The sequence below is a fragment of the Hypomesus transpacificus genome, chromosome 6 (genome assembly GCF_021917145.1).
Source record: "Hypomesus transpacificus isolate Combined female chromosome 6, fHypTra1, whole genome shotgun sequence".
NCBI lineage: Eukaryota > Metazoa > Chordata > Actinopteri > Osmeriformes > Osmeridae > Hypomesus > Hypomesus transpacificus.
Window position 1 is genome coordinate 56,282 of NC_061065.1, and position 25,113 is coordinate 81,394.

Consider the following 25,113-nt stretch of genomic DNA (forward strand, 5'->3'; position numbering starts at 1 on the left):
CTAATAGGTTAATGCTGCTGGACCTTTTGAAAGTCTAAGACAAAAAGTCTTCATGGCTGTTTCAGTACAAGCGCCTTTGTAGGTCACCTAAAAGATGATCACCTAAAACAGATTCAATTTGTCAGTTTTTGCGCATCACAGGGTTATGCCTTGTTCAGGGCGGAGTTATGTGACGTATCAGGAACTTCAGCCACGTCGCAGAGTTACCCGGAAGATTTTTCGTCCCTCAACAGTTTTGCTCACACAATTGGCATTAAGTAAGTTACAACAATATAATATTGAAAACAAAATACGATTTATTTTAGTTGAGAGAAACTGTTTCATTGATACTCTTTCAGATTAAATCATTCACAAGCTGAGTGTGCATACATTTAATAGACATTCCGGCAGCTACTTTGACCATTCACTCAATGCTGTCAGTTTTATCGCAGACGCATACCCTGATGTATGCACTTTTATGAGAAACTAGAGAGGGTGAGGTATTGCGTCCGATGCAGCCCCAGCTGACAAATATATTTTACTGTATCACCTTCAAACGTATTGTTTATCGATCGCATATTAAATCAATGGATTTGGTCTCAACAAATCCTTTCAACGTAGTCTACCACCCATGAAAAATATTTTCTTTCTCCAAATGTTTGATGGGATGTCTCACCTTTCAAACAGCCTGAAAGATGCATTCAAGGTTTACCAGCAAAAATAAAGAAATCCCTTCCATGCAATACCCGAGATTAATCAATAATCAGTCCCACTACAATAGCTCAACACAGCAGGGAAGAAAGTTGACAACCTAGGCTAGCTAACTGGTTGGTAGTACTGTAGCTGGCTACCAGCTGGCGTATCCGGTGCTTTGGATAACCGCATATCAGTTACAGAATAGCAAATCCTGGCAGGTATAACGTAAAGCTCTGCCCGACTGGCTGGATCAGCTGGTTGTAGGGTTTGTGTGGCGTTCCAAACACAAGTGTTACGAACAGTGATGTTGTAGAGTGCCCTCTGGTGGACAAACTATGCAACGCCAACACTCAAAACATGGTTGAAGGGTGTTTCGTCCGTTTTAAAAATATTTTTTACAATCATTCATCGGCCATTACGAGCCTTGATTTTGTAGGTTGTTTGTTTGTATTGTGAAGGCATAATAATAAAAATATTGGCCATTATCAATGCCGATACCAATAGTTTGGAAAATGCCTAATATTGGCCACCGATAAATCGGTCGGGCTCTAATGGCTAGCTACCAGTGGCGTAACTATAGGGAGTGCAAGGAGTGCAGCTGCACTAGGGCCCGTGGCGAAAGGGGGCCCGTCCTCGATCTCATCGTAAAAGTGAGACAACCTGACCGGGCCCCTTAAGGCAATCTGACCGGGGCCCTTGCACCGCTGTAATACCGCAAGTCGAGGATCACATATGATCCAGTGTTATCAATTCGCAAACATTTCTCAATTATGGTGTCAGTTATTCAGAATTATGAGCTATCACCTGCCCAATAAACATTTTAAAAACAGTCAGTGTTAACAACAGCAAATAATTAATTTTTCCTAATTTGCCTTTTGCTGAATGAAACAAATGTCGTTTTTATTAAGTAATATTGCCCTCGAAGAATAGCAAGGATGTCTGGGTAATATTGTTGTCAAAGATTCCCGCCCACCCACACACGATTGTTCCCATCCAGTTGTTGGAATACCACAGACAGTTGTTGTTGGGATACTACAGTTGTGTTGCATTAGTGTTTTGAAGCGAATTAGGCTACCCCATGCCATGCCCTTTAACATAATAGTGGCTCCAGAAAGCGGCAGGAACGAAAAGAGCAAGATGTAAGGGTGGCAAAGCTGTCAAAACTATGCTCATTTGGATTGTGGCGAAGCGTGTTGAAGAGGACGCTACGTCTGACCCCCAGCCCGGCAACAGCAATGAGTGTGAAACTCAGCCACCAGGGTAGGCTAATAATTATATAACGTTTACGGTCTGGTGTATGCAGTTGACATGGCTATTAAACGTCATAAAAATGCACATATAGGCCTAGGCTACCAGGCAGCGGCCAGGTTAGATATAGTAAACTATGTGCAGGATGTAGTCGGAAAATAGGTAAAGCTAGATAGACTAAATGTAAACTAGCATATCTAACGAACATAAAATCAAATATTCACCATCGAAGTGACTGTTTTTTTTTACTAATACCCAGATAGCACACATGACAGATCGAAACGTCATTCATAACGTCGGATAAGCCTCGGTAAATGATCAGATTTTCTTCTCATCTCCGTGCTCTATTTCAAACGTCGCAGATACGTCGGCTCATGACTGACTGTTCCATTATGCTCATTCCGTGTTGTAGCAAGCATAATCTAGAGCAGGGGTCACCAACACAGTGCCCGCGGGCACCAGTGCGCCCGCAAGGACCATTTGAGGCGCCCGCAGGCCTGTTCTAAAAATAGCACAACTCTCCAGTGAGCTGCGTCTAAAAAAAATCACACTTGCATTTATATGTAGGCTATATGAATATGACAAGATCTTTAAAATAAAAAATAAAAAAATATTTGTACAATTCATGGAAGTTTTGATAATTCAGTCGATTTCTGACCTATTCTAGTTCAAAGATGAGTGCGCATGACAAAGGAAGATTCAGTGTTCGCGGGGCTGAGCGTTTAGCGGGAACAGCGATGATGGGGAGCTGAATCCATGAGCTGAATGCACATTCTTACCCCAAAAACATGGCAGAAAAAAGGAAGAGAACCTATAATTTTCACAGTGAATGGGAGGAAGAATTCTTTTTTACAAGTGTGAAAGAAAACTGCGTTTGTCTCATTTGCGGCGCGACTGTGGCGACGGCAAAGCGGCACAATGTGGAGAGACACTTTGCTACACACAACAGCTACCAGGCTAACTACCCCGCGGGAAGCGCGCTACGGGCAGAAAAAGCCCGTGAGCTAAAGGCAGCTTTGGGAAAGCAGCAGTCTTTTTTCACGAAGCCGGCAAAGAACTCCATAAAAGCAACCGAAGCCTCGTTTAGAGCTGCACATTTTCTGATAAAGAAGAAGAAGGCCTTTTCAGACGGAGAAGTGTTCAAAGAAGCAATGATGATTATTGCCAACACTGTACTTAAAGACGAGAAAAATGGAGCCAATCTAATCTCCACTCTCTCCGATGTCCAACTGGGGTCATCGACGATGACTAGACGGGTGTCAGCTATGTCCACTAACCTGGCAGAGCAGCTGGACCGGGATCTGGCGCGGTGCAGGTGGTTTAGCATCCAGTGCGACGAGTCCGTGGACAACAGCAGTACAGCGCAGCTGTCAGTCTTTATCCGGATGGTGTTTGCAGATTTATCCACAAAAGAAGAACTCCTGACACTACTGCCCTTAAAGACAACTACGAGGGGAGTTGACGTTTACAACGCGGTGAAGGAGTTTTTCGTACAGAAAAAGGTGCCACTGGAAAAGCTAGTAGCGGTGACTACAGACGGGGCTCCTGCTATGATCGGCCGACATGCAGGTTTCATCGCGCACTGTAAAGGTGACCCAGACTTCCCAAAACTTCTGCATTACCACTGCATCATTCACCAGCAGGCGTTATGTGCAAAAGTGATCGGCTTTGAGCACGTGATGACTCCCGTTGTGAAAATCATCAACAGCATCCGCTCCAAAGCGAAACAGCACAGGATCTTCAAGGTGCTATTGCAGGAGATGTCAGCAGAATATGGCGACCTGCTGCTACACACAGAAATCCGATGGCTGAGCAGAGGACGAGTTTTGCTTCGTTTTTTGTCACTTTTGGGTGAAATCAAGGAGTTCATGCAGTCCAAAGGGGAAGATGTCTCGCTGCTAGAGGGCACAGAGTGGACACTTGACCTCGCATTTCTAACGGACATTACTGGGAAACTAAACCACTTGAACTGCGAGCTGCAAGGCAAAGGTAAGACTGTTGTTGACATGATAAGTGCTTTAAATGCATTTAAAGCCAAGATGAACATTTTCTCTGTGCATTTACAGAGAAAAAAAATGCTGCACTTTCCCTCTGTGCAGTCGGTGCTGAAAGACAATGCTTCTGCATCTGAGGCATTGGACAAAAATGCAGAAAAGTACTGTCAAGTCATAAACAGACTTGGACAAGAGTTTGAGGATAGGTTTTGTGACCTTGATCAGCTTGAGCCATGTGTTTCATTCATCTCCAATCCTTTCATGAACAAGGACATAACTGACATTGCTGAGCAACTAAGTGCAACGTTCAACTTGGATGCTGGACAGGTGGAGATTGAAATTGTAACATTGCAGAATGACCTGCACCTCAAAGCTCACCAAGCTGCACCAAACTTTTGGAGCCTTGTTGACACAGAAAAGTACAGTGGTGTAAGCACAGCAGCTATGAAGGTTGCCAGCCTGTTTGGTTCAACCTATCTCTGTGAATCAGCATTTTCTGACATGAACTTCATCAAGAACAAACACAGAACCCGCCTCACTGATGCACATCTGCAAGACTCACTCAGAGTTGCAGTGTCAAGTTACACACCAGACTACAACACACTGGTGAACAGCATGCAATGCCAGTCTTCCCACTAACAAAGTGTCAGTTGCAAAGCTGAATCAAAAATAGGATACATTGTGTTCAATGTAATAGTGTTCATGAAATGTAACAGATATAATTTTGTAAAAATGCAGCACACTTGGTCATTAGTTCAAAATGTGATTAGATTTATTTGAAAATATGTAAGTTGATTTTTCTTAAACATTACATAATTGATTGATTTTTCTTAAACATTACATAATTGATTACTTTTTCATACAAGGTGCAATACATAGTTAATGATTTATTAAAAGAGTTTGTCACTGGCTAGTGAACATTTGAGATTTTTCCTATGAAATGTTGTGAATTTAAAATAGGAAAAATTGTGTTCCATTCAAAAGAGTATTCATGAAATGTAAAAGATTATTTTGTAAAAATGCAGCAGACTTGGTCATTAGTCAAAATGTGATTCGATTTATTTGAAAATATGTAAATTGATTTTTCTTAAACATTACATAATTGATTTATTTTTCAAACAAGGTGCTACATAGTTAAGATTTGTCAAAAGGGTTTGTCACTGGCAAGATTTTTCCTATGAAATGTTATAGTGATCCTGTAAGCAAATGTAATCAATTGCTGAGTCATTGCTTTAAGTCATTGTTGATAATTATTGTGAGAAATCATTAACATGATCAGTGTCTTCACATAGATGAATATCATTAATCATTAATAACAATACATAACTAAAGGCAAACTGAGCACATTTTTTATTTCAGAAGAGTGTATCAAACTGGGTGCCCTTCGTATGACTCAGTACCCATGAAGTAGCCCTCAGGTTCAAAAAGGTTGGTGACCCCTGATCTAGAGCCAGAGACTCGCGAGTCAGAGCCGTTCACTTTTGAAAACCGTAATCTATCTTCACATAGAAGGAGCAGTCGTTACCCTTAATTGTACATCATGAGTAGCTTAAATTTCCTTGCGCATTGCTAAACTGAAAACTCAATAATTTCGCCTGACGATAGGTCGGTAAGGGGCCCGTTGGTGAGATCTGCACTCGGGCCTGCCAAGTCCTTGTTACGCCGCTGCTAGCTACATATGTTATCACCCAGTGCCTGAAGCGTTTCTGCAGCTGTCTGTTTGCAGTTTTAGATAGCTATCTCCCAGAAGCTAACAAGCTACTGAACTGATGGCTGGGTGTGGCATTTATCTCAGTATAACTTGAGACAACTATCAACTCGGCAGAAAGCTTCCCTCCGTATGCCTTCGCCTCGTACATTAGTTGTACATAGCAGGTTAAGTTATCCCTTACTTCTCATCAAGAAATACAAGGTGTTGCGTGAGAAATGGTTGAAATGCGAGTCTTACGACCAATGCGTGAGAGTGTGCCCTGAAAGGCAAGCACACCCAATGAACGGTGGTGTCGGTAATAGAAATGCAAACCTTTATTAATAAGATTACACCAAGGTCTGAAAGAGATGATAAAGAGTATGGTAAGCCTAGGTCTCAACCAGTCATCGTCACTCCTTTGCCGTCTGTCAGGAATGGCGCAGTTCGAGGAAGTATCCCGGAAGTCCGCTCTCCACACGAAGCCAGAAGCCCTAGTGCTGCAGTACGGCACGGCAGGGTTCAGGACCAGCGCCAGACTCCTGGACCACGTCATGTTCCGCATGGGCCTGCTGGCCACGCTGCGCTCCAGGAAGACTCGAGCCACCATAGGAGTCATGGTCACCGCGTCACACAACCCTGAGGTCTGCTGCAACCCTTCCTCTATAACTAGTGGATCTTGAGAATAATATAGTAATAATAATATGACCCCAAAGTAGGCCTACTGTAGTGCAGAGCATTCTATCTGTCCCTGGGCTGAGTTGGTATGCTAAGAAGGGTGTCTTGGTATTTTTAAAGGAAGTTTGTCAACTATTGATTTGGTTTCCGGTGAACTGTTCTGTTTCTACTACTCCATCCTTCTATTTGTAGGGTTTCTCCGGTAGGTAGTATTCTTATTGTTTTTGTTCTTTTCTGTGAAATGGCTCAATAGTTCAAAAAGTCCTTCGCCCGATCTTTTCAAATTTGGCCCAATGATACACCAGTTCACTCACTACTCCCAGATCGCTAATGGCCCACGTACGCCCATAGGTGGCACTATAAGCCACGCCCAAAATCTATGTGATTTCCCCAGCGCCCCATTGCTCCAAATGCCTGAAAATTGGTATACATGCCTTATTTCTCATGGGGAACCAAAAAGCCTCAAGGACCCATAAGGTCTGCCATGATTTTTCTGTACTGTCCAAATTTGGCACAACCTTCAAAACCATTCTCCTCATGAACCATAGATCTAATCGACTTGAACTTTTTTCAAAATGGCTGAAAGGGGTGTATTTATGTAAATGTCCACATTACCTCAATATCTTTGTGTCAATAAATCAAATATAATTTTGACTTATTATTTTTCAAACCTAATAAGGTTCAAGATGACATCAGTCACACATGACAGTGTGTCATGAAAACTATAAACAATTTCACATGGTATGTCAAAATATGATTGAATTAGAGTTGTTTAAACTTTGGCCGAATCTAACAACACTTACCACAGCAGAAACAGATTACTTTTTTATACAGTAACTGACCACAACAATATACAACACTGAGAATAGCTCAATGGGCTAAGACAGGGTACTGTAAAGTGTAGGTCATTGGTTCAAGTCCGTTCACAGCTTTTGGGCCTGTCATAATTCAGATTTTCTGTTTGGTTGAACAGGATGACATCATTCTGAAGTACCATATGCAATTTCACCTTGATATGTCAAAAGATGACTGAATTACAGCTGCTTAAACTTTGTCCCAAAGCTGACCAAAGTTATTACTCTGCCTTTTCTGTTCATATAAACTCAACTCAAACAGTTGATGTGTAGCAGAGAGGATAGAGAGGCTGACTTTTCATTCAGCCTGTTGTTGTTTGCCAAACATGAAGTCATTTTTCTCTCTGGTTGTCCAACTCTTGACCTTCTACAATGTACATTTTTATAATATTCCCCATTTTGCGTAGGAACCCGCATCGCTGCTTGGAGCTATATTTAGTTTTATTCACTTTCTCTCTGAAAACCTTTCTCTTTTATCCCCTCCCTCCATCTGTCCAGGAGGATAATGGGGTTAAGCTGGTGGACCCTATGGGGGAGATGGTGGCCCCGGCATGGGAAGGCTACGCCACCGCGCTGGCCAACGCTGAGCAAGACACACTCGTTGCTGCTTTGGAGGACGTCATTGAGAGAGAAGCCATCAGCATGAACCAGCAGGCCAGTGTGTTCCTGGGCAGAGACACTAGGTATACGTTCCTGTTTACAGCATGTTAGCGCAGCCTGTACACAGCATACTACACATGGGTAGCCCAGGCTGTACACAGCATACTGTACAGATTGCTAGTCCAGTGATTAATATTATATCCAATAAAAAATGTATTCAATTAGCTGTTGCTCTCTTCCAAAGTGACCTACAGTGAAATTTAAACCAGCAACCTATTGATCTGCAGTCTAATGCTCTACCCCTGAGCTATACTTGAGGGTTAGAGAGACACAGCGCGGTCAGATGAACTGATACAGTAGGATGTTCTTCACCATGCAAGCAGGCTGGAGATGTCTTGGGTTAATTTTTAAAACGTTGTCCTGTTTCTCCAGAAGCAGCAGCGATAGCCTATCACAGGCAGTGTTGGATGGAGTCTCCGCCCTTGGAGGTCAGAGCAGAGGTGAGTGTTCACCTCAACTCTCACTGATTGGTCCATGCTTGTGTCCTACTAGACTATGTTTGATTGGTCCATGCTTGTGTCCTACTAGATTATGGCAAGGTGACAACGCCCCAGCTTCACTACATGGTGTGCTGTCAGAACACACAGGGTCGCTATGGAGACGCTACAGTCGAGGGCTACTACCAGAAGCTGTCTCAGGCCTTCATCCAACTCACCAAGAATGTAAGAACCCTAACCTGCCTTCTTGAAAAGTATCCACAAATCCCTCTTTTTCCAGGTGTCTAACCTCCATAACTCCTCCTCCTCCAGGTGTCTAACCGTACAGACGACCAGAAACACCTCCTGGTGGATGGGGCTAACGGGATTGGGGCTCTGAAAGTATGTGAGCTGGAGAGATACCTTCAGCGGGAGCTCAAGCTCTCCCTAGTCAACGACGGCAGCAGCGGGAAACTCAACCACCTGTGTGGAGCAGACTATGTCAAGATGCAGCAGAAAGCACCTGCAGGTAGTGCTGGGAGGAGGGGGAGGGCGGGGAAGGAGGGGGGAGGTGGGGACTGGGAGGAGGGTAGGGAAGGAGGGGGGAGGTGGGGACTGGGAGGAGGGGGAGGGCGGGGAAGGAGGGGGGAGGTGGGGACTGGGAGGAGGGCGGAGGAGGAGGTGGGGACTGGGAGGAGGGTGGGGAAGGAGGGGGGAGGTGGGGACTGGGAGGAGGGGGAGGGCGGGAAAGGAGGGAGGAGGTGGGACTGGGAGGAGGGCGGAGTAGGAGGTGGGGACTGGGAGGAGGGCTGGGAAGGAGGAGGGAGGTGGGGACTGGGAGGAGGGCAGAGTAGGAGAGGGGAGGTGGGGGCTGAGAGCAGGAGGGGGAGGAGGGGGGTGAAAACAGGGTGGAGAAGTGGGAGGAGGTGGGCCTGTATATAGTGTATAGGTGTGTGTTTGCCCATCCAGGTCTAGATGAGGCTATAGGCTATAGGTATGTGTTTTTCCCCGCAGGTGTGGAGATGAGGGCAGGGGAGCGCTCCTGCTCGTTTGACGGGGATGGAGACCGTATCGTCTACTACTACAGAGACTCAGCAGGGAGCTTCCATCTGCTGGATGGAGACAAGATCGCCACACTCATCAGCTCCTACCTGAAGGACTTGCTCACACAGGTACACACACAAACACACGCGCGTGTACACACACACACACACAGGTGCACACACACACACAGGTGCACGTACACACACACAGGTGCACACACACACACACACACACACACAGGTGCACACACACTCAGGTGCACACACACTCACACAATGTGTTGCTTTGATGCATTCTTATGTCATGTAAGACCATTTTTGCCTTATTCTTTCAGCTGCAACCTTGATAGTTAAACAGTCTAGGAACCAAATAAAAATACTTTTTTTTAGCAGAACATAACTCAAGTTAGTGTTAGGTCTAACTATTGCCTTCCTAAATACTCTAACCATTCATGCTTCTAGGAATGATGGTTCTATTTTCCAAGAATGAATTGGTCGGTAGGCGGTGCTTTTATACGTGTTGATCTGTGATCTCGAACATAACCTGCTCCTAAACACAACTTACCATGGCAGTGTATCCCGGTAACAAGTGACCCACCATTGTGACACTGAAGACCGGGTTAAACCTGAAGATACCTTGTTTACCCCAAATCCTGCTTGATAGGTCAGCCCTTTGATCTGGCTGTGCTTCTGTGATCCTGCAGGCTGGGCTGGACCTGCAGATAGCTGTGGTGCAAACAGCATACGCTAATGGGAGCTCCACACACTACTTAGAAAATACCATGAAGGTGAGAAACACACACAAACACACATACAGTATACACACAATCACACAGGCATATACACAACCACATACACACGCACCAACATGCACATACACACACACAAACATACCTACTTATGTAGCAAATTTGTACTTAAGGAATAGATGCATCTAATGGCAGGATGGCAGACCCTGGGTTCCTCTTTTGCTGTTGTATGAAAGTGTGCTTGTTTTCTTCCCAGGTGAAGGTGAAGTGCACCAAGACAGGAGTGAAGCACCTCCACCACGCAGCCCAGGAGTTCCACATCGGGGTCTACTTTGAGGCTAACGGCCATGGAACGGTGAGTCCACACACACACACACACACACACACACACTGTCTGGTACACACTACTAATGCTGTGGTCATGTTGTGGTTGTGTTTCAGGTAATGTGTTCATGTTTTGGTTGTGTTTCAGGTGCTGTTCAGTGCAGCAGCAGAAGACAGGATCCTGCAGCTGTCTCAGGACCCCAACATCAACGACGAGAGGAAGAGAGCAGCGTTCCTGCTCCAGAACACGGTCGACCTCATCAACCAGGTAGGACCTCACCATCCTGGGGTCTGTTCCATAAAGGCCGCTCAAAAAAGCTAGACTTAAAGTCCTAAACCAGACTTGAATAAGTTTAATTAGTCAAGTGGGGCTTAAGCGGTTCCATAAAGGCCAATTTCAGCTCACGCAGTCCTACTAATTCAAGTCAGATTTACGTAGTCAAGCTAATTGCTCGTGCACCCTATTTTTTAACAGCCCGAGAGGTAAAACATGGATCATACAATCCACCACGGCAAAAGCAATGCACACGGCCACATGACTTCTTCCAGAAAGAACGTCCCCTTTAAATCGTGTACAATGACACTCCCTCATCCACCCCTTCAATTAAAGTAAAATGACACGCCATGATTGACGTCGTGAACGATAGGCTACGTAGGTTGAGGACCTTTTTAGACCTTCGTTGATTAAAAAACACCCTCTAAACGAATCTAAATAGCCTACTATTAATTAAAACATTATCCAGTAGCCTAACTTTTTAACATGGGTTTTGTGTTGGGGAAATGGAGGGCGGATTTAGGTTTGTTTTGCAATTGTAGGCTACTGTTAACAATTATATTGCTATGATAATTGTACTCGGATAATTTAGATTGAGATATAGGCCTATGCCTGATGCCTAAACATTTGAAATCACAAACTAACATCCATACATTTAACGGCTATGGTGCGTAGCCTATCAAAGCATTGTTCATCATTGTTTAATGCATTAGGCTAAATGTTGTAGCCTATGTAGGCTATTTACGTTGATTTTCTATCCATGTTGAACATATTGAACTGATGAGAATATACGTGGTAAATCATCGTCTTCCCGTTGGGTCAGTGTTACAGGAACGTCTGGTTAAGCACCAAGTCACGCTAAGCCTGACAGTTAGTCTGACCCTGACCAGACTAGTTTTGCAGCCTAAGTTGCCATAGTAACCAAGTTCGAACTACGTTGAGCTAGCTTTATGGAACCGAATGAACAAGAAATGAGTCTGACTAACTGACACAAGTCTGGCTTAATCGGTAAACTAGCTTTATGGAACAGGCCTCTGGACTAATATATTCCAAGAGATGATTTTTTTTTACTTTTTTATGACTTATTTCGGTTTTATTATGCTTTTTTACCATCTCCCCCCACTTCTGTCTACTTCTACCTCTTTCTTTCTCTTCTTCCCTCTCTCTCCACCTACCTCTCTCCCTCTCTCTCCACCTACCTCTCTCCCTCTCTCTCCACCTACCTCTCTCCCACCTACCTCTCTCCCTCTCTCTCCACCTACCTCTCTCCCTCTCTCTCCACCTACCTCTCTCCCTCTCTCTCCACCTACCTCTCTCCCTCTCTCTCCACCTACCTCTCTCCCTCTCTGTCCACCTACCTCCTCTCCCCCTCTCTCCACCTACCTCTCTCCCTCTCTCTCCACCTACCTCTCTCCCTCTCTCTCCACCTACCTCTCTCCCACTCTCACTCCCACTCCCTCTCCCTCCTTCTCTAGACAGTGGGTGATGCCATCTCAGACATGTTGTTGATAGAGGCTGTGCTGGCCATCAGGGGCATGACTGTTCAACAGTGGGACTCGATCTACACAGACCTGCCCAACAGGCAGCTCAAAGTCAAGGTGTGTGTGTCTTCTGGACCTGTAGAGGCTGCTGCTAGCATGAACACGGCGGTAGGACAAACACACATGGTGTTTGACAGCAGGCATGTTTGGCCTGCAGGTGGCAGAGCGGGGGGTGATCGTCACCACGGACGCTGAGAGGAGGACGCTGAGCCCCGCAGGACTACAGGAAGCCATTGACTCCCTGGCCAGGAAGTACGGGCAGGGACGCGCCTTTGTACGGCCGTCTGGGACGGAGGACATCGTCAGGGTGTACGCAGAAGCAACCAATCAGGTGAGACAGGAGAGCTGGCTTGTGTGTGTGTGTGTTTCTCATACATTGATTTATTTGTGGTGGCCCGCCACAATAAAAAATTGACTGGCACAAATTGAATTAAGTTATAATAATATAATAACGTTTTTACTGTTTACTTGATTTCATTGTAGATTTGCGTGCGGCGCATTGATTCTCAGCCCCTTCTTGCCCTGCTTGCGTTCTCTCTCTCTCACTACAACGGACCCGTCTATGAATAGCCCCCCTCCGTGCACGCTCTGAATCAATGCGCAGGACGAACAGCTTTTTCCTTCAGAAAAGAGGGCCGGAAAATAAATCCAGAGTTTAAGAATGGTTAGGCCCAATCCCAATGTCCACCGTCACAGACTCAGGACTTTGACACCTGGGACTGGCTGAGAAGCGCCCTGAACGGCTCCAAATGGCGCAAGGCTGTTCACACTAACCCTAGCCCAGAAGGTAGAGCTAACCCTAACCCTTACCAGGGGAAGCCCAGAAGAGAGAACTAACCCAAACCCGCCTCATATGACAAGAAGAAGAATAACGGAAAAACAAAACAACCCTGACATAAACATAGTTAGAAATAAAAGTTAACTTGTAAGTTTAAACACAAAGCTCACTGATGGTAATATAGCTAGAACTGTGTGTAGGTTGTGTTTTGATGATAAATTCGAAATATGCTTTCATCAGATTTTATCCAACAACATACTATGTTGCCAATAATGCACCAAAGTGCTGTCCCATTCCAATTTATAGCATTTTGAGCCCTTGCAGCCTCTTGAACTCAATCCCTTACTCATGGCCGCAGGAACTAGGGCTTGAAAAAAATCCTATGACTTGAAAATCCACCACCGCGGCTGCGCGGCACAGCCCCGCAGTAGTGGACTGGCCCATCGAGAGCACCGGGAGAAGAATAACGATGGAAAACCAGACTAAGAAATGTAAGGGTGGGGCTGAACAATTAAGAGACAAAAAGACATCACCTTCACTAGACAAGGTTTTACCAATTGAAAAACGGCTATGTTTATCTTACTTAATGCTCAACTATTTTGCGCCCAGTCCGTCCCTGCCGCCCCGCAACATAAAGCCCCCCCCCCCCCCCCCCCCCCCCCCCCTGATAAAATATGTTCCCTCGACTATGCACTTACTAGGTGACGTCAAGTAAGTCTGTCAGGGTTTAGGGGGGACATTGGGATTAGGCCTGTGTATCATCATTCTCTGCACAAGGTGTCCAAAAGTGATATTCAAGTTATATATAATAATATTCATAGTTAAATACATTCATCAAATCTAACGATATAAATCCAACATAATGGGTATATTCAAAAAATTGTTGCGCTCAAATTAATGGTTTCAAAAAACTTTTTTCTGTCTTTATTTACACTAACATCAAAACGATACTAGGACATAGGTTTGGGATAAGCCCCTAATGTTGACAACGTCTGACTCCGCCCCTGGGGGAGGGGTGGAGTCATGGGTAACCCTGTCCACCACAAATAGAATCTAATCTGTGGGAAACACTGGTGCGTGTGTGTGATGCAGATCTGATGGTGGGTGTGTTGCAGGAGATCTGATCGTGTTTGTGTGTGTGTGTTGCAGGAGAGTGCAGACGCCCTGGCTTATGAAGTTAGTCTAGCAGTACACCGCCTGGCTGGGGGACTGGGAGAGGAGCCCATACCTCCTCAGTAGAGAGATCACCCACACCACATGAGGACACAATGGAGTGTAAGCTATGCTAATGCTAGCTATTGTAATGCAAGCTAAATTCATGATAGCTATGTTAATGATAGCTATGCTAATGCTAGCACATGCCGTGCCAATCTTTTAGACATCTATCACTTCAGGGGTCTCACAACAGCTTTGACTTGTCAATGTAAGCGTATTTAATGTTTTCAATAGGCTTTTCTTACAGACTGGAATAATCTACTCAATTGAGCTTATTTTACACTTTCTGATATCAATTCCTATTTTGTTGTTATGAAATTACAATATAAACCTTACTGATTGTGTTTCATAATAAAAGAAAATAGAAAAAAAGGGCCGATTGTGCTGCTATGGTCAACAGTATATCATGGAGAATTTGCTTGATTTTTCATCATTACATTATATGAATGCAAACTGTAGAAAATAAACCTACAAGTCTGAACTAAGGACACGTGAATGATGCTATTATTGCTTGGCATTCATTTTTATTGTTTGCAGATAATCCAGAGGAGATGGACACACAGCAGAGTTAATGCTAGCAGGGAGTTCACCAACACTTTTAACCTCACTCTTTCAAATGAAGCCTAATGTTGATTTATCTCCAATTTGCCACAAGTAGGCAAGTTTATTGACTATTTGTGCATGATTATACTTCTAGCATATTATGTAAGCAAATGGACTTGTCCAGTGATCTGGATGGTACTAGGAAATAGCCGGGGTATTGGGCCATGCAGGCTGGGCTGGTCTCCTAACCTTAACCCCAGAGGTGCTGATTTAGTCTTCATCTTCAGCGGCAGCTCCAGAGATGGTGATAGTGCGCTCCTGTGTGTCCCTTTCCAGTGTGTCCTTATCTGTTTTAACTGTTCTGGGAGGAAAGAGCACGTATGTGTGGATAATACGATTATAAACAGCAAGAGCTTTTAAAAATGGCAATCATCCACTTAATTGTCACTGCGTCCTGTGGTTTGTGCTGAGCAGCTGATCTTTACCTGATGCAGTGGCGGTCCTAGCACATGTGGCGCCCCCCCCCCCCCCCCCCCCAGGGCGATGTTTACCCCTGCCCCCCCCCCCCCCCCCCCCCCCCCAAAACCTGCGTTTTCGTCATGACAATGGGTGTGAACCCATCAGTGTTAGGGTCAGGATTGGTACCGGATATCAGGGTTCGTACCTGATGAGCACTGTCTTTCTCTCTGTCAGCTCTTCCGCATAGCTCTCTGTCTGGCTCTCTGATGACATCACCTCCACCGTCACATCCGAAGCGTTACCGGGAGCCCCGCCCAGATCAGCTCTGCCCCTGGGCCCCATGGCGAGCATAGTGGGGCTAGCGACATCAGGGGTGGAGCCAACAGCAAGGGAGGCGGAGCTAGCACTGACGGTCAAGGCTCCTTCACCACCGGCGTCCAGGGTCAGGCTCTGGACCATGCTGCTTAGACGGCTGTCCTCACCCTCGATCAGCTTCCTGCCGAATACAGAGATGCAGGGAACACAGGACAATCACACTGGTGGCCCAACAATCTCAAAATCTTCCTGCCAAATACTAATACACAATGGTGTAAATATTTCTGGAGAAGGGGGGCAGAAGGGGTGTCAGACGGCTGAGCGGTTTAGGGAATTGGGCTATTAATCAGAAGGTTTCTGGTTCGATTCCCTGGCCGTTTCAAATGACGTGTCCTTGGGCAAGGTACTTCACCCTACTTGTCTCGGGGAGAATGTCCCTGTACTTACCTTAAGTCGCTCTGGATAAGAGTGTCTGCTAAATGACTAAATGTAATGCAAATGTAAATAATGTCACATGATCTCTACTGTATTTTATTGTATTCTTAAAATTATCAATATATCAACTACTATATTTTGCAGAGGTGAAAGAGGTCACATGTAGAGTCAAAGAAGAAAAGTAATTTCTTCATTTGACTTTGAAACAATAAATAAATCCTATAGACCAGGCCAGGCCCATCACCAGGTGTATGTGGGTCACCTGTAGGTGGTGATCTCAATCTCCAGCGCCATTTTGATGTTGAGCAGCTCCTGATACTCTCTCAGGAGCAGAGCGATCTTCTCCTTGGTCACCTTCAGCTCCATCTTCACCGCCTCAATACGCTCCTGTGGGAAAATATTTCACAATGTTGACATGAACTTGAGACATATGCACACACACACACACACATATGCACGCACACATACACACACACACACACACTCACAGATCTGTGAAGCGTCATTCCTCACCTGCAGTGTCTCCTCCTCCCTCTTGAACCTCTCAACTGCATCCCGGATCTGAGACTCTAGAGACTCGTTCCTTGTCCTCAACGACTCCAAATCTCTCTCCCTGTTTAGGATCTACACACATACAGTACGATTATTTCTGTTTAGGATCAGAGTTAGAGTGTTTTGATGATGGAAGATCAAAAAGGATCAAGCTTACGTCTTTCTTGTGACCAGCAATTTCCTGTCTCACACTTCGAACGCTCTGTGCGTGTTTAGTAGACGCGTCCGTGAGGTCCTGAAACTTTGACTTGTACCAGGCATCCATTTCCTGGGACACGAGAAACAGAAACATACTGATAATTAAGGACATTAAATATCTACTCACATTGACGCAAAAGATAATTCGTTGGTTACGTGTAATGTGTAACAACCACAAAACAGTTTAATAATGTAATAATCATGCACAGGAAGGGTGTACCTGTAGATTCTTGGCGGCGATGCTGTTGTACTGGGACTGAATCTGCTTGAGTGCGGATGAGAGGTCAGGAAGAGCAAAGCTCATGTCCACCTTGGCCACAGAGGAGAAGATTCTGGCCATCAACTCCTCAATTTCCTGTTGAGGGGGGAGTAAAGCGTGAAACTACTCAGACTTCCTGCTGCTTCGTATAGGATACAGTCACATTAGACCAGGTTAGAGAACAATGCTTCTGTACATACTACAACTGGTTTTATTGTATCTGGGGTCCACATTGTACCTCCTTATGAACTCTCTGCAGGAACTCCAGTTCCACCTCCAGGTTCTCCAGCTGCTTCTCCAGAGTAATGCGGGCAGAGGTCGCTCTGTCCACATCCTAGAACAACAAGAGGCACCACGTTCATGATTAACTGGTAGAAAAGGCAAAGCAGTGAAAGGGAGGAGCTCTGCCAGTGTAGCTCTGTCGCTCCGTCTCACCGGGCGGAACGCTTCGATCTCCATCTCAGCCTTCTTCCTGGCTTCCAGAGCTTCTTCATATTTCACCTTCAGCATCTCCAACTGGCCGGACATGGCCTCCTTCGCTGCCAGAGCCAGGGCCTGCATGTCAGACAACACACACCTCAGACAACACACACCTCAGACTGCACACAGCTCCGACCTACTGCTCAGAATAGTTTAGTCAAAGTAGACAGGAACAACCACACAAACTATCACCAACATTAACTGTTAGATTGAGCATTACTCTGAGCTGGTGTTCACTGACCCTCTGGACTCTCATCTGCTCAGCAATCCTGTTGAGCTCCCTGAGCTGGCCCTCGTACAGCTGCCTCAAGCCCGACGGCTTCACGAAGCGGCTCTTCAGGGCATCAATCTCTGCCTCCAGCAGCATGTTCTGCTGTTCCAGCGTGCGCACCTGAAACAGGAACACAGAGACTAGGTCAGGGGTCAGGACCAGGGTCAGGATGTTGTGAATAATCTTCTACGTCTTCAATCAATATAAACATTTAAAAACAGCACTGGAACTTAGCAAAGTTTGACGCAAAGTGTTTATTGGAATTCAGAATGACAGAGATTCCAACAAACGTGAGAAAGATCCCGGGGATCAGACTGAAGTTCTTTATAAAAGCTCACATGTATTTTTCTCCCCCACTCGGACCCTAATTATCCAGATGTTAATATTTTGGGCTTTATTTCTTCTACCATTGTCTAGCGATAACAATAATCAGTCAACAGCTTTGCATCTGGTTTCCAATTATATAACTTATACTAATATGGGTTCCAATAATATAGCATGTACTAAAAAGTGATTACAAGTTTCATTATATCCATAATCATTACCCATCTTCATAATTACAACAGTATGATTTTTTTCTTCAACAAGGACCAGTCCCACCACTTCTAATCACACAGAACCCTTAGAACCTTAGGAGGAGGAACCATGTGGGGAGTGTTTTAGAGAACGTGGATGGTGGGGAAAGTGGGCACGGGTTGCACTGATTTAATGAGTTTGTGAAAAGATATTGAGCCACTAAGACAGTAAAGATAAAAAGGAAGACAAGCCAACAAAAACATTTTGAGGACCAAGGTTCAAGTCCCTGGGGTGATGTCTCACCTTCTCAATGTAGGAGGCCAGGCGGTCATTGAGGGCCATCATCTCCTGCCTCTCGGTGGAGCGCGTGCTAAGGAAGGCCTGGCTCTCTGCAGCAGCCGCGTCCAGGTCCAGGCTTGGCCCCATGCCAAAGCACAAGGCCCTCATGCTCACACTGCTGTTGGGACAGATCACTACCTTTCACTACTTTTTGTATCATCAAATGTGCCTATACTGTTATTTTCAACATGTGGATTGTGTATTATCAGGTTAATTGGTCATATGACAGTATAGCATAAGCCCTAAAGCTAGGCTTCACACACTTGATCTAAAGGTTTCTTGGGTTACCTGGTCATGCGGGATTTGCGAGAGTTGGAAAGCGTCCTCCGCCCGAGGGATCCCCCACTGCGGCTGTAGCTGGCGGAGCGCGGGCGCACGGCCTTGCGGGTGGGAGAGGGGCTGGAGACTCTCACCTGGAGGGAAGAGGAGGCGGCCATCGCGCCTTCGAAATGACGGCGGTAAGACGACATCCTTTCTGGGCTACGACTCATTTTGACTGCTTGTTTATCCGCAACTTTACTGAACAGGGGGAAACAGATCACTCACATCAACTGTGAGTGGTGAAAGTGTTTTTATACCAAAGTTAGAGCCCTTCCCACTAAAGCAAGACGCACCACCGGCGAAGAATGTCGAGCCTTCCCATCCCATGGCTGACTGACAACTAAAATATCTATCGGGGCTCCGTAAGGAAATTAGAGTAGTATATTTAGAGGGTTGAATGAGTCTTAATAATTGAATCCATAAACGGAGGTAATTAATTCCCCTTTCTGTGATACATTTAGGGTAGGCCTATCCTCACGCCTTACTCCATAGTTTATGGCCTGGTCATTTCAGTAAGACTATTTTGTGTTGTTTGAAAAACGCTCTAGCCCAACTCACCTTTAATCTCATTACTCATGGGAAATTGATAGTCTGCTTGTTCATACTGAGGGGAGGGGGTTGCATGGAAATGGCAGGTGCACAGGGTCGCATTCTACTGAAGATGTGAAGAGAAACCACGAGTTTGAACATAGAGAACACATCCCTGCTGTTGTTTGGGTCTTTGAAAACAATACATAAATCATTATTGCTATCAATACGCGGCAGGATATAAAAGAAAAATCTTCTAAAAAGTCTATGTGTAGGAAGGTATCTCATATCTTCTTAAAGTCAGACAATCTAGGTCTACAGAACTACAAAATGTATGCAATTATTAACAATGTGGTAGACGGAGTCAAGGGGCTGTTTCATTAGCATTTTTGCTTTCAAATCACCATACTGAACTTCTAACCGGAACCAAACTTCCGGAACCAAGTATACCAACACGGTGGCCCAGATACCGTTTTTAGCTGCTACATAAGTTGATTTGTACACTACTTTCTTCTCGCGGTTTACTTCTTTGTTATAAAATATTCGAAGTTGTTTTTTCCCAACTCCTGAACTATGGCTGGGAACTTCTGGCAGAGTTCGCATTAGTAAGTATCCAACTCAAACATGCCCATCCCCATACATTGTGTTAGCATGATAGCTAGTTAGCCTAGCGAACTTGGCTGTGTTTGTTGGTTTTCATCGATTACAACAACACCCGTCCCTGTTTAATAATATCGTACGCATATAAATTGTTATTTTAACAATACAAATAAATGAAAACGCGTAAGTATTTCGTAAGCCAACTAACTAGTGCTAGCTAATGGTTTTTGAGTGGTTACTGTGTTAGCGGTATACGTACTAGCTACTGTAGCTAGCAAGTCTGAATCCTTAATAATGTGTAATTTGGTCATAGCAACACTGCGTGACAGACAGGCATGCCACGGACATGCACCCAGAGTCGTGTTTCTTTCAAGACGTGTTTACTCAGTCACAGTGTACGTTTAATACAGTTGTACAAGAATGAGTCTGTCCATCTATCTAACGTGTTCATTATTAAGTAATGTCCCCCTTCTCCAGCCTGCAGTGGGTTCTGGACAAGCAGGACCTAATAAAGGAACGGCAGAAAGATATGAAATTCCTCACAGAGGAGGAATACTGGAAATTGCAGATCTTCTTTGCCAATGGTAACCATAACAACACTGCGTGACAGACAGGCATGTCACGGACATGCACCCATAATGTTTGGGTTCCAAAGATATTAAATAAAATAAGAATGGATTTGTTTAACAGACGCCTTTATCCAAAGTGATGTACCAGGGGTGGGGTTGAACTGATTATGGGATCTGGGGTCAAATGCTCTACCACAGCTATACCCATCCACTTGGCAGGGAAGCTAATGGATCTGAGGTAATAGGGCTCTGGGTTTGACTCGTCATCCTGTGTATTTGGGTTTGACTTGTTGTCCTGTCGCAGTCATCCAGGCCCTGGGGGAACACCTGAAGCTGAGGCAGCAAGTCATTGCCACGGCAACTGTCTATTTCAAACGCTTCTATGCCAGGTGAGCTGGTGGCTGCAGTAACACTGAGCTACTATACCAGTTAGCTTACTGTTGATGTGTAATATCTCAGTGTCTGCATCTCTCTCTGTTCTCAGATACTCACTGAAAAGTATAGACCCTGTGCTTATGGCTCCCACCTGCGTGTTCCTGGCATCCAAAGTGGAGGTAAAACCTCCCTACAGGGTTTAAAAAGACTTTGTAAGGCTTTGTTTACTGTATATAGGGTTAGTGAGTGTGGGGAAGTGTAATGTGTTGTGGAAGGATGCTTGCTTTAATTATATGTTCCTCTGTCTGGGTATGTGTTATTCCCTGCAGGAGTTTGGTGTGGTCTCCAACACCAGACTGATCTCTGCTGCTACTTCTGTGTGTAAGTGAGACCTGCTGGGTGAGAGTGAGACCTGCTGGGTGAGAGTGAGACCTGCTGGGTGAGAGTGAGACCTGCTGGGTGAGAGTGAGACCTGCTGGGTGAGAGTGAGACCTGCTGAGTGAGAGTGAGACCTGCTGAGTGAGAGCTGCTGAGTGAGAGTGAGACCTGCTGGGTGAGAGCGAGACCTGCTGAGTGAGAGTGAGACCTGCTGGGTGAGAGCGAGACCTGCTGGGTGAGAGCGAGACCTGCTGAGTGAGAGTGAGACCTCCTGAGTGAGTGAGACCTGCTGGGTGAGAGTGAGACCTGCTGGGTGAGAATGAGACCTGCTGGATGAGAGTGAGACCTGCTGGGTGAGAGTGAGACCTCCTGGGTGAGAGTGAGACCTGCTGAGTGAGAGTGAGACCTGCTGGGTGAGAGTGAGACCTGCTGGGTGTGAGTGAGACCTGCTGAGTGAGAGTGAGACCTGCTGCGCACTCTAGGAGCCAATAGGATGAGTTTTCTGGAAGCATGATGGTCTGAGTGATGTTTTTTCTTCTTTCTTTTCCTTATAGTGAAAACCAGGTTCTCTTACGCATTCCCAAAGGAGTTTCCCTACAGAATGAACCATGTGAGTACTAGTGTAGTGTTGGTGTGCTGACCCTGCCTCACTTCGTGCCTCCATAATGATAGAGTACATCCTCCCTGTCTCCATAGAGATATAGTGTGGTACTTTAGGCTGGTATGGCTGAGCGTCTGTGTTGAGCTGCAGAATAGCTACCTCAATGTTGCCCAGACGCCACATTCCACAGCTGCTGTTCTCACGGCTGTGGAAAAGCTCCCGTTGCCTCGAGAGATGGTGACCATCTCGATCGTGAGTGTGTGTGTCCGCGCCTCTCAAGGCCTTGCTAAGTGTTTGTGAAGGCAGCACAAAGTAATTTAGTCTCCACTGAGTCTCTAGGAACCCTCTGGGGCCTTCCGAACATCTCGCCTGTCCCAGAGCGTCTCCCGGTGAGGAGGGATGGGGACAGATGATTCACACTGTTCAGATTAAGTTGGAGGGATGCTGTGATTCTCCAGCATCATCGCACAGCTGTCAAGCTGTTGGCTTGAGCTTTCAAACTCAAGCCAAAATTGCTAGGTTTGCAAAACGTATCGACCCTGTCTTTTAATGCGTCCTGTTTCCTCCTTGTCACCATAGATACTAGAGTGTGAGTTCTACCTGCTGGAGCTGATGGTGAGTCCTGACCACCCAACCGACTGATGTCATCACTTCAGATGCTTGATCATCCATGGATATATCTTCTATCCACACAGTCCTGAAATGCACACATTATTCACACAGTCCTGAAATGTACACACAGGTTCAGGAATAACTCTGCCCCTGTTCCAGGACTGCTGCCTGATCGTGTTTCACCCGTACCGGCCGCTGCTGCAGTACGTGCAGGACATGGGGCAGGAGGACATGCTGCTGCCTCTGGCCTGGTGAGGGGGGGGCCTCTGTACTCTGTTCCTCTGTACCTGAATGATGAACAGGATGTGGGGATGTGACCCTGTGTGGGTTGACCCCTGACCCTGTGTGGGTTGACCCCTGACCCTGTGTGGGTTTACACTAGGAGTCAATGGCAGCCTCTGTTTTCTCCTCAGGAGAATAGTGAACGACACATACAGGACAGATCTCTGCCTCCTTTATCCTCCATTCATGATCGCACTTGGTAAGACTTGGATCCTGTAACTATATATATATATATATACATATATATATATATATATATATATATATATATATATATATATATATATATATATATATAAACTTTATTTCGAACACTTACTAGGTTCATAGATTACAAAACAACATACAAACATATAATAAAAACACAAGGTACATCATTTTCTGAGTAGCCTCAGACGCCAATGAGTCCACATATAGTAGTGAAATGCTGTGGTGTTACGTTAATAGTCGTCCCTCTTCTCACCAGCCTGTCTGCACGTGGCCTGTGTGGTGCAGCAGAAGGATGCCAGGCAGTGGTTCGCTGAGCTGTCAGTCGACATGGACAAAGTAAGAAGATACAGGTTTCAGAGTGTCTTTATTTTCCGACTAAGGGGATTGTTTAGCGGCCAGAGTTCACATAAAATACAATACAAATGAAAACATAAAACCCTGGAAAATGGAGATTCATACCAAATGCAAGCAAGCGAATAAGAAAGTGTACTAGAAAGTACAGGATAGTGCAAGATATGCTGCCAATGTGCTGTCCGCCATTTAACATAGCAGTAGCACTTGGGATGTCCTTCAGTCCTGCAGACGTCCTGGCAGCTGAGCACCCCAGGGGAGTGGGGTTCCAGGCAGCTGAGCACCCCAGGGGAGTGGGGTTCCAGGCAGCTGAGCACCACCCCAGGGGAGTGGGGTTCCAGGCAGCTGAGCACCACCCCAGGGGAGTGGGGTTCCAGGCAGCTGAGCACCACCCCAGGGGAGTGGGGTTCCAGGCAGCTGAGCACCCCAGGGGAGTGGGGTTCCAGGCAGCTGAGCACCACCCCAGGGGAGTGGGGTTCCAGGCAGCTGAGCACCACCCCAGGGGAGTGGGGTTCCAGGCAGCTGAGCTCCACCCCAGGGGAGTGGGGTTCCAGGCAGCTGAGCTCCACCCCAAGGGAGTGGGGTTCCAGGCAGCCCAGTGTAGCATCAGCACCCCTAAGGACCTACCGATTAGAAACACCCAGGAGCTCTGCATGCCTGGTTAGGTGTCCTAACCTAGGGTTAGGTGTCCTAACCAGGCAGTACAGAAGGTTAAAACCGATTTAATAAACCTTCTAAGAAATAGTCATCTCAGAAAAAGGATTTTGGGACAATGAGTTTTAACATTTAACAAAAATTACTAAAAAAATTTAGCTGGATTTCTGTATCATCCAAACCCCTTCATTTTTTGTTGTTGAAAATCCACAAGACTTTGCAGAAAAAATTAGATTTCTGCAAAGGTATCATGGACACAACTGGCACTGAACTGTTTTCAGCAAAACTGTGTATAAAATGATCTTCACTAGGCCTGTGTGTGACCTGTTGACTGCGTTTTGATTGGCAGATCCTGGAGATTATCAGGGTGATCCTTAAGCTTTACGACCAATGGAAGAACTTTGATGACAGGAAGGAGATGGCATCAGTGCTCAGCAAGATGCCGAAACCCAAACCCCCCCCCAACAGGTCAGGCCAACCCCCCCCCCCCCAACAGGTCAGGCCACCCCCCTCCCCCCCCCCCCCCCCCCCCCACAGGTCAGGCCAACCCCCCCCCCCCCCCCCCCCCCCCCCCCCCCCCCCCCCCCCCCCCCCCCCCCCCCCCCCACTAAACCTGTCATAGTCTTCTCCAAAACCTTTCCTTTACTCGTCCTAAAGTTCCTCTACACTAGTCCGGAGCACTCACAACACAGGCACTAAAACGTTCAAATTGTTCGATTTTTATTCTTGATTTTGTCTAATCATATACTTGTAATCTCCCTGTGTGTGTTTGTGCCCTAGTGAGAATGACCAGAGCTCCAATGGAAACCAAAACAACTCCTACAGCCAGTCATAGTAAGATGAAGGGGGACTACTATTGACGTCACACATCCACATTGTGACATCAGGGGGAATTTCACACATTGCAGTGCACTGAAGCAACCTCCCTTCCCAGACTGAAACATCCATCTCCTCCCATGTGCTGATTCATCGAAGCAGGGGTTAAGGGGGGAGGGAGGGCGGTAGAGGATGGGGGAGAGGGAGGGAGGGCGGTAGAGGAGGGGGGAGAGGGAGGGAGGGCGGTAGAGGAGGGGGGAGAGGGAGGGAGGGCGGTAGAGGAGGGGGGAGAGGGAGAGAGGGCGGTAGAGGA

The 25,113-nt window shown here is 46.0% G+C and overlaps 3 protein-coding genes across 7 annotated transcripts; 2 read left to right on the forward strand and 1 right to left on the reverse strand.

Moving 5' to 3' along the window:
- The first annotated feature begins 175 nt into the window (after nt 1-175).
- pgm3 (phosphoglucomutase 3) lies at nt 176-15,461 on the forward strand. 3 transcript variants are annotated; one of them, XM_047021391.1, is made up of 14 exons: nt 1,901-1,935; nt 6,040-6,248; nt 7,635-7,819; nt 8,169-8,236; nt 8,325-8,458; nt 8,546-8,741; nt 9,227-9,384; nt 9,960-10,043; nt 10,261-10,359; nt 10,477-10,596; nt 12,078-12,200; nt 12,301-12,474; nt 14,071-14,196; nt 15,373-15,461. In XM_047021391.1, the coding sequence occupies exons 1-13, from the start codon at nt 1,911-1,913 to the stop codon at nt 14,158-14,160; spliced, it is 1,665 nt and encodes a 554-aa protein (XP_046877347.1). In that variant the 5' UTR covers nt 1,901-1,910; the 3' UTR covers nt 14,161-14,196; nt 15,373-15,461. The 3 variants fall into 3 exon arrangements, with proteins under 3 accessions (XP_046877348.1, XP_046877346.1, XP_046877347.1); XM_047021392.1 differs by lacking the exons at nt 1,901-1,935; nt 15,373-15,461 and adding an exon at nt 176-257 and having other exon boundaries at nt 14,071-14,632; XM_047021390.1 differs by lacking the exon at nt 15,373-15,461 and having other exon boundaries at nt 1,897-1,935; nt 14,071-14,632.
- On the reverse strand, nt 14,644-18,994 carry ngs (notochord granular surface). The gene is made up of 11 exons (XM_047021393.1): nt 18,792-18,994; nt 18,468-18,621; nt 17,619-17,768; nt 17,333-17,452; nt 17,136-17,231; nt 16,859-16,993; nt 16,598-16,708; nt 16,402-16,512; nt 16,151-16,275; nt 15,344-15,634; nt 14,644-15,040 (listed from the first exon to the last, which is right to left on the reverse strand). The coding sequence occupies exons 1-11, from the start codon at nt 18,992-18,994 to the stop codon at nt 14,950-14,952; spliced, it is 1,587 nt and encodes a 528-aa protein (XP_046877349.1). The 3' UTR covers nt 14,644-14,949.
- Nucleotides 18,995-19,786: 792 nt separating this feature from the next.
- On the forward strand, nt 19,787-25,006 carry ccnc (cyclin C). 3 transcript variants are annotated; one of them, XM_047021464.1, is made up of 12 exons: nt 19,787-19,957; nt 20,430-20,536; nt 20,826-20,910; nt 21,006-21,075; nt 21,226-21,277; nt 21,829-21,884; nt 22,455-22,490; nt 22,647-22,738; nt 22,901-22,968; nt 23,236-23,315; nt 24,334-24,452; nt 24,765-25,006. In XM_047021464.1, the coding sequence occupies exons 1-12, from the start codon at nt 19,926-19,928 to the stop codon at nt 24,817-24,819; spliced, it is 852 nt and encodes a 283-aa protein (XP_046877420.1). In that variant the 5' UTR covers nt 19,787-19,925; the 3' UTR covers nt 24,820-25,006. The 3 variants fall into 3 exon arrangements, with proteins under 3 accessions (XP_046877420.1, XP_046877419.1, XP_046877421.1); XM_047021463.1 differs by lacking the exon at nt 24,765-25,006 and adding an exon at nt 23,535-24,040 and having other exon boundaries at nt 24,334-24,439; XM_047021465.1 differs by lacking the exons at nt 24,334-24,452; nt 24,765-25,006 and adding an exon at nt 23,554-23,664.
- The last annotated feature ends 107 nt before the right edge of the window (nt 25,007-25,113 follow it).

Bases quoted from the DNA above. Each gene is read 5' to 3' on its own strand.
- pgm3 (XM_047021390.1), top strand. From the start codon at position 1,911: ATGAGTGTGAAACTCAGCCACCAGG. The intron at 7,820-8,168 runs GTATACGTTCCT...CTGTTTCTCCAG, and splicing joins TTCCTGGGCAGAGACACTAG to AAGCAGCAGCGATAGCCTAT. The intron at 8,237-8,324 runs GTGAGTGTTCAC...GTGTCCTACTAG, and splicing joins CCTTGGAGGTCAGAGCAGAG to ATTATGGCAAGGTGACAACG.
- ccnc (XM_047021463.1), top strand. From the start codon at position 19,926: ATGGCTGGGAACTTCTGGCAGAGTTCGCATTA. The intron at 21,278-21,828 runs GTAAGTGAGACC...TTTTCCTTATAG, and splicing joins CTCTGCTGCTACTTCTGTGT to TGAAAACCAGGTTCTCTTAC. The intron at 23,316-23,534 runs GTAAGAAGATAC...ACATAGCAGTAG, and splicing joins TGTCAGTCGACATGGACAAA to CACTTGGGATGTCCTTCAGT.
- ngs (XM_047021393.1), bottom strand. From the start codon at position 18,994: ATGAGTCGTAGCCCAGAAAGGATGTCGTCTTACCGCCGTCATTTCGAA. The intron at 17,453-17,618 runs GTCAGTGAACAC...TCTGACATGCAG, and splicing joins AGCAGATGAGAGTCCAGAGG to GCCCTGGCTCTGGCAGCGAA. The intron at 16,276-16,401 runs GTGAGGAATGAC...ATTTTCCCACAG, and splicing joins GGGAGGAGGAGACACTGCAG to GAGCGTATTGAGGCGGTGAA.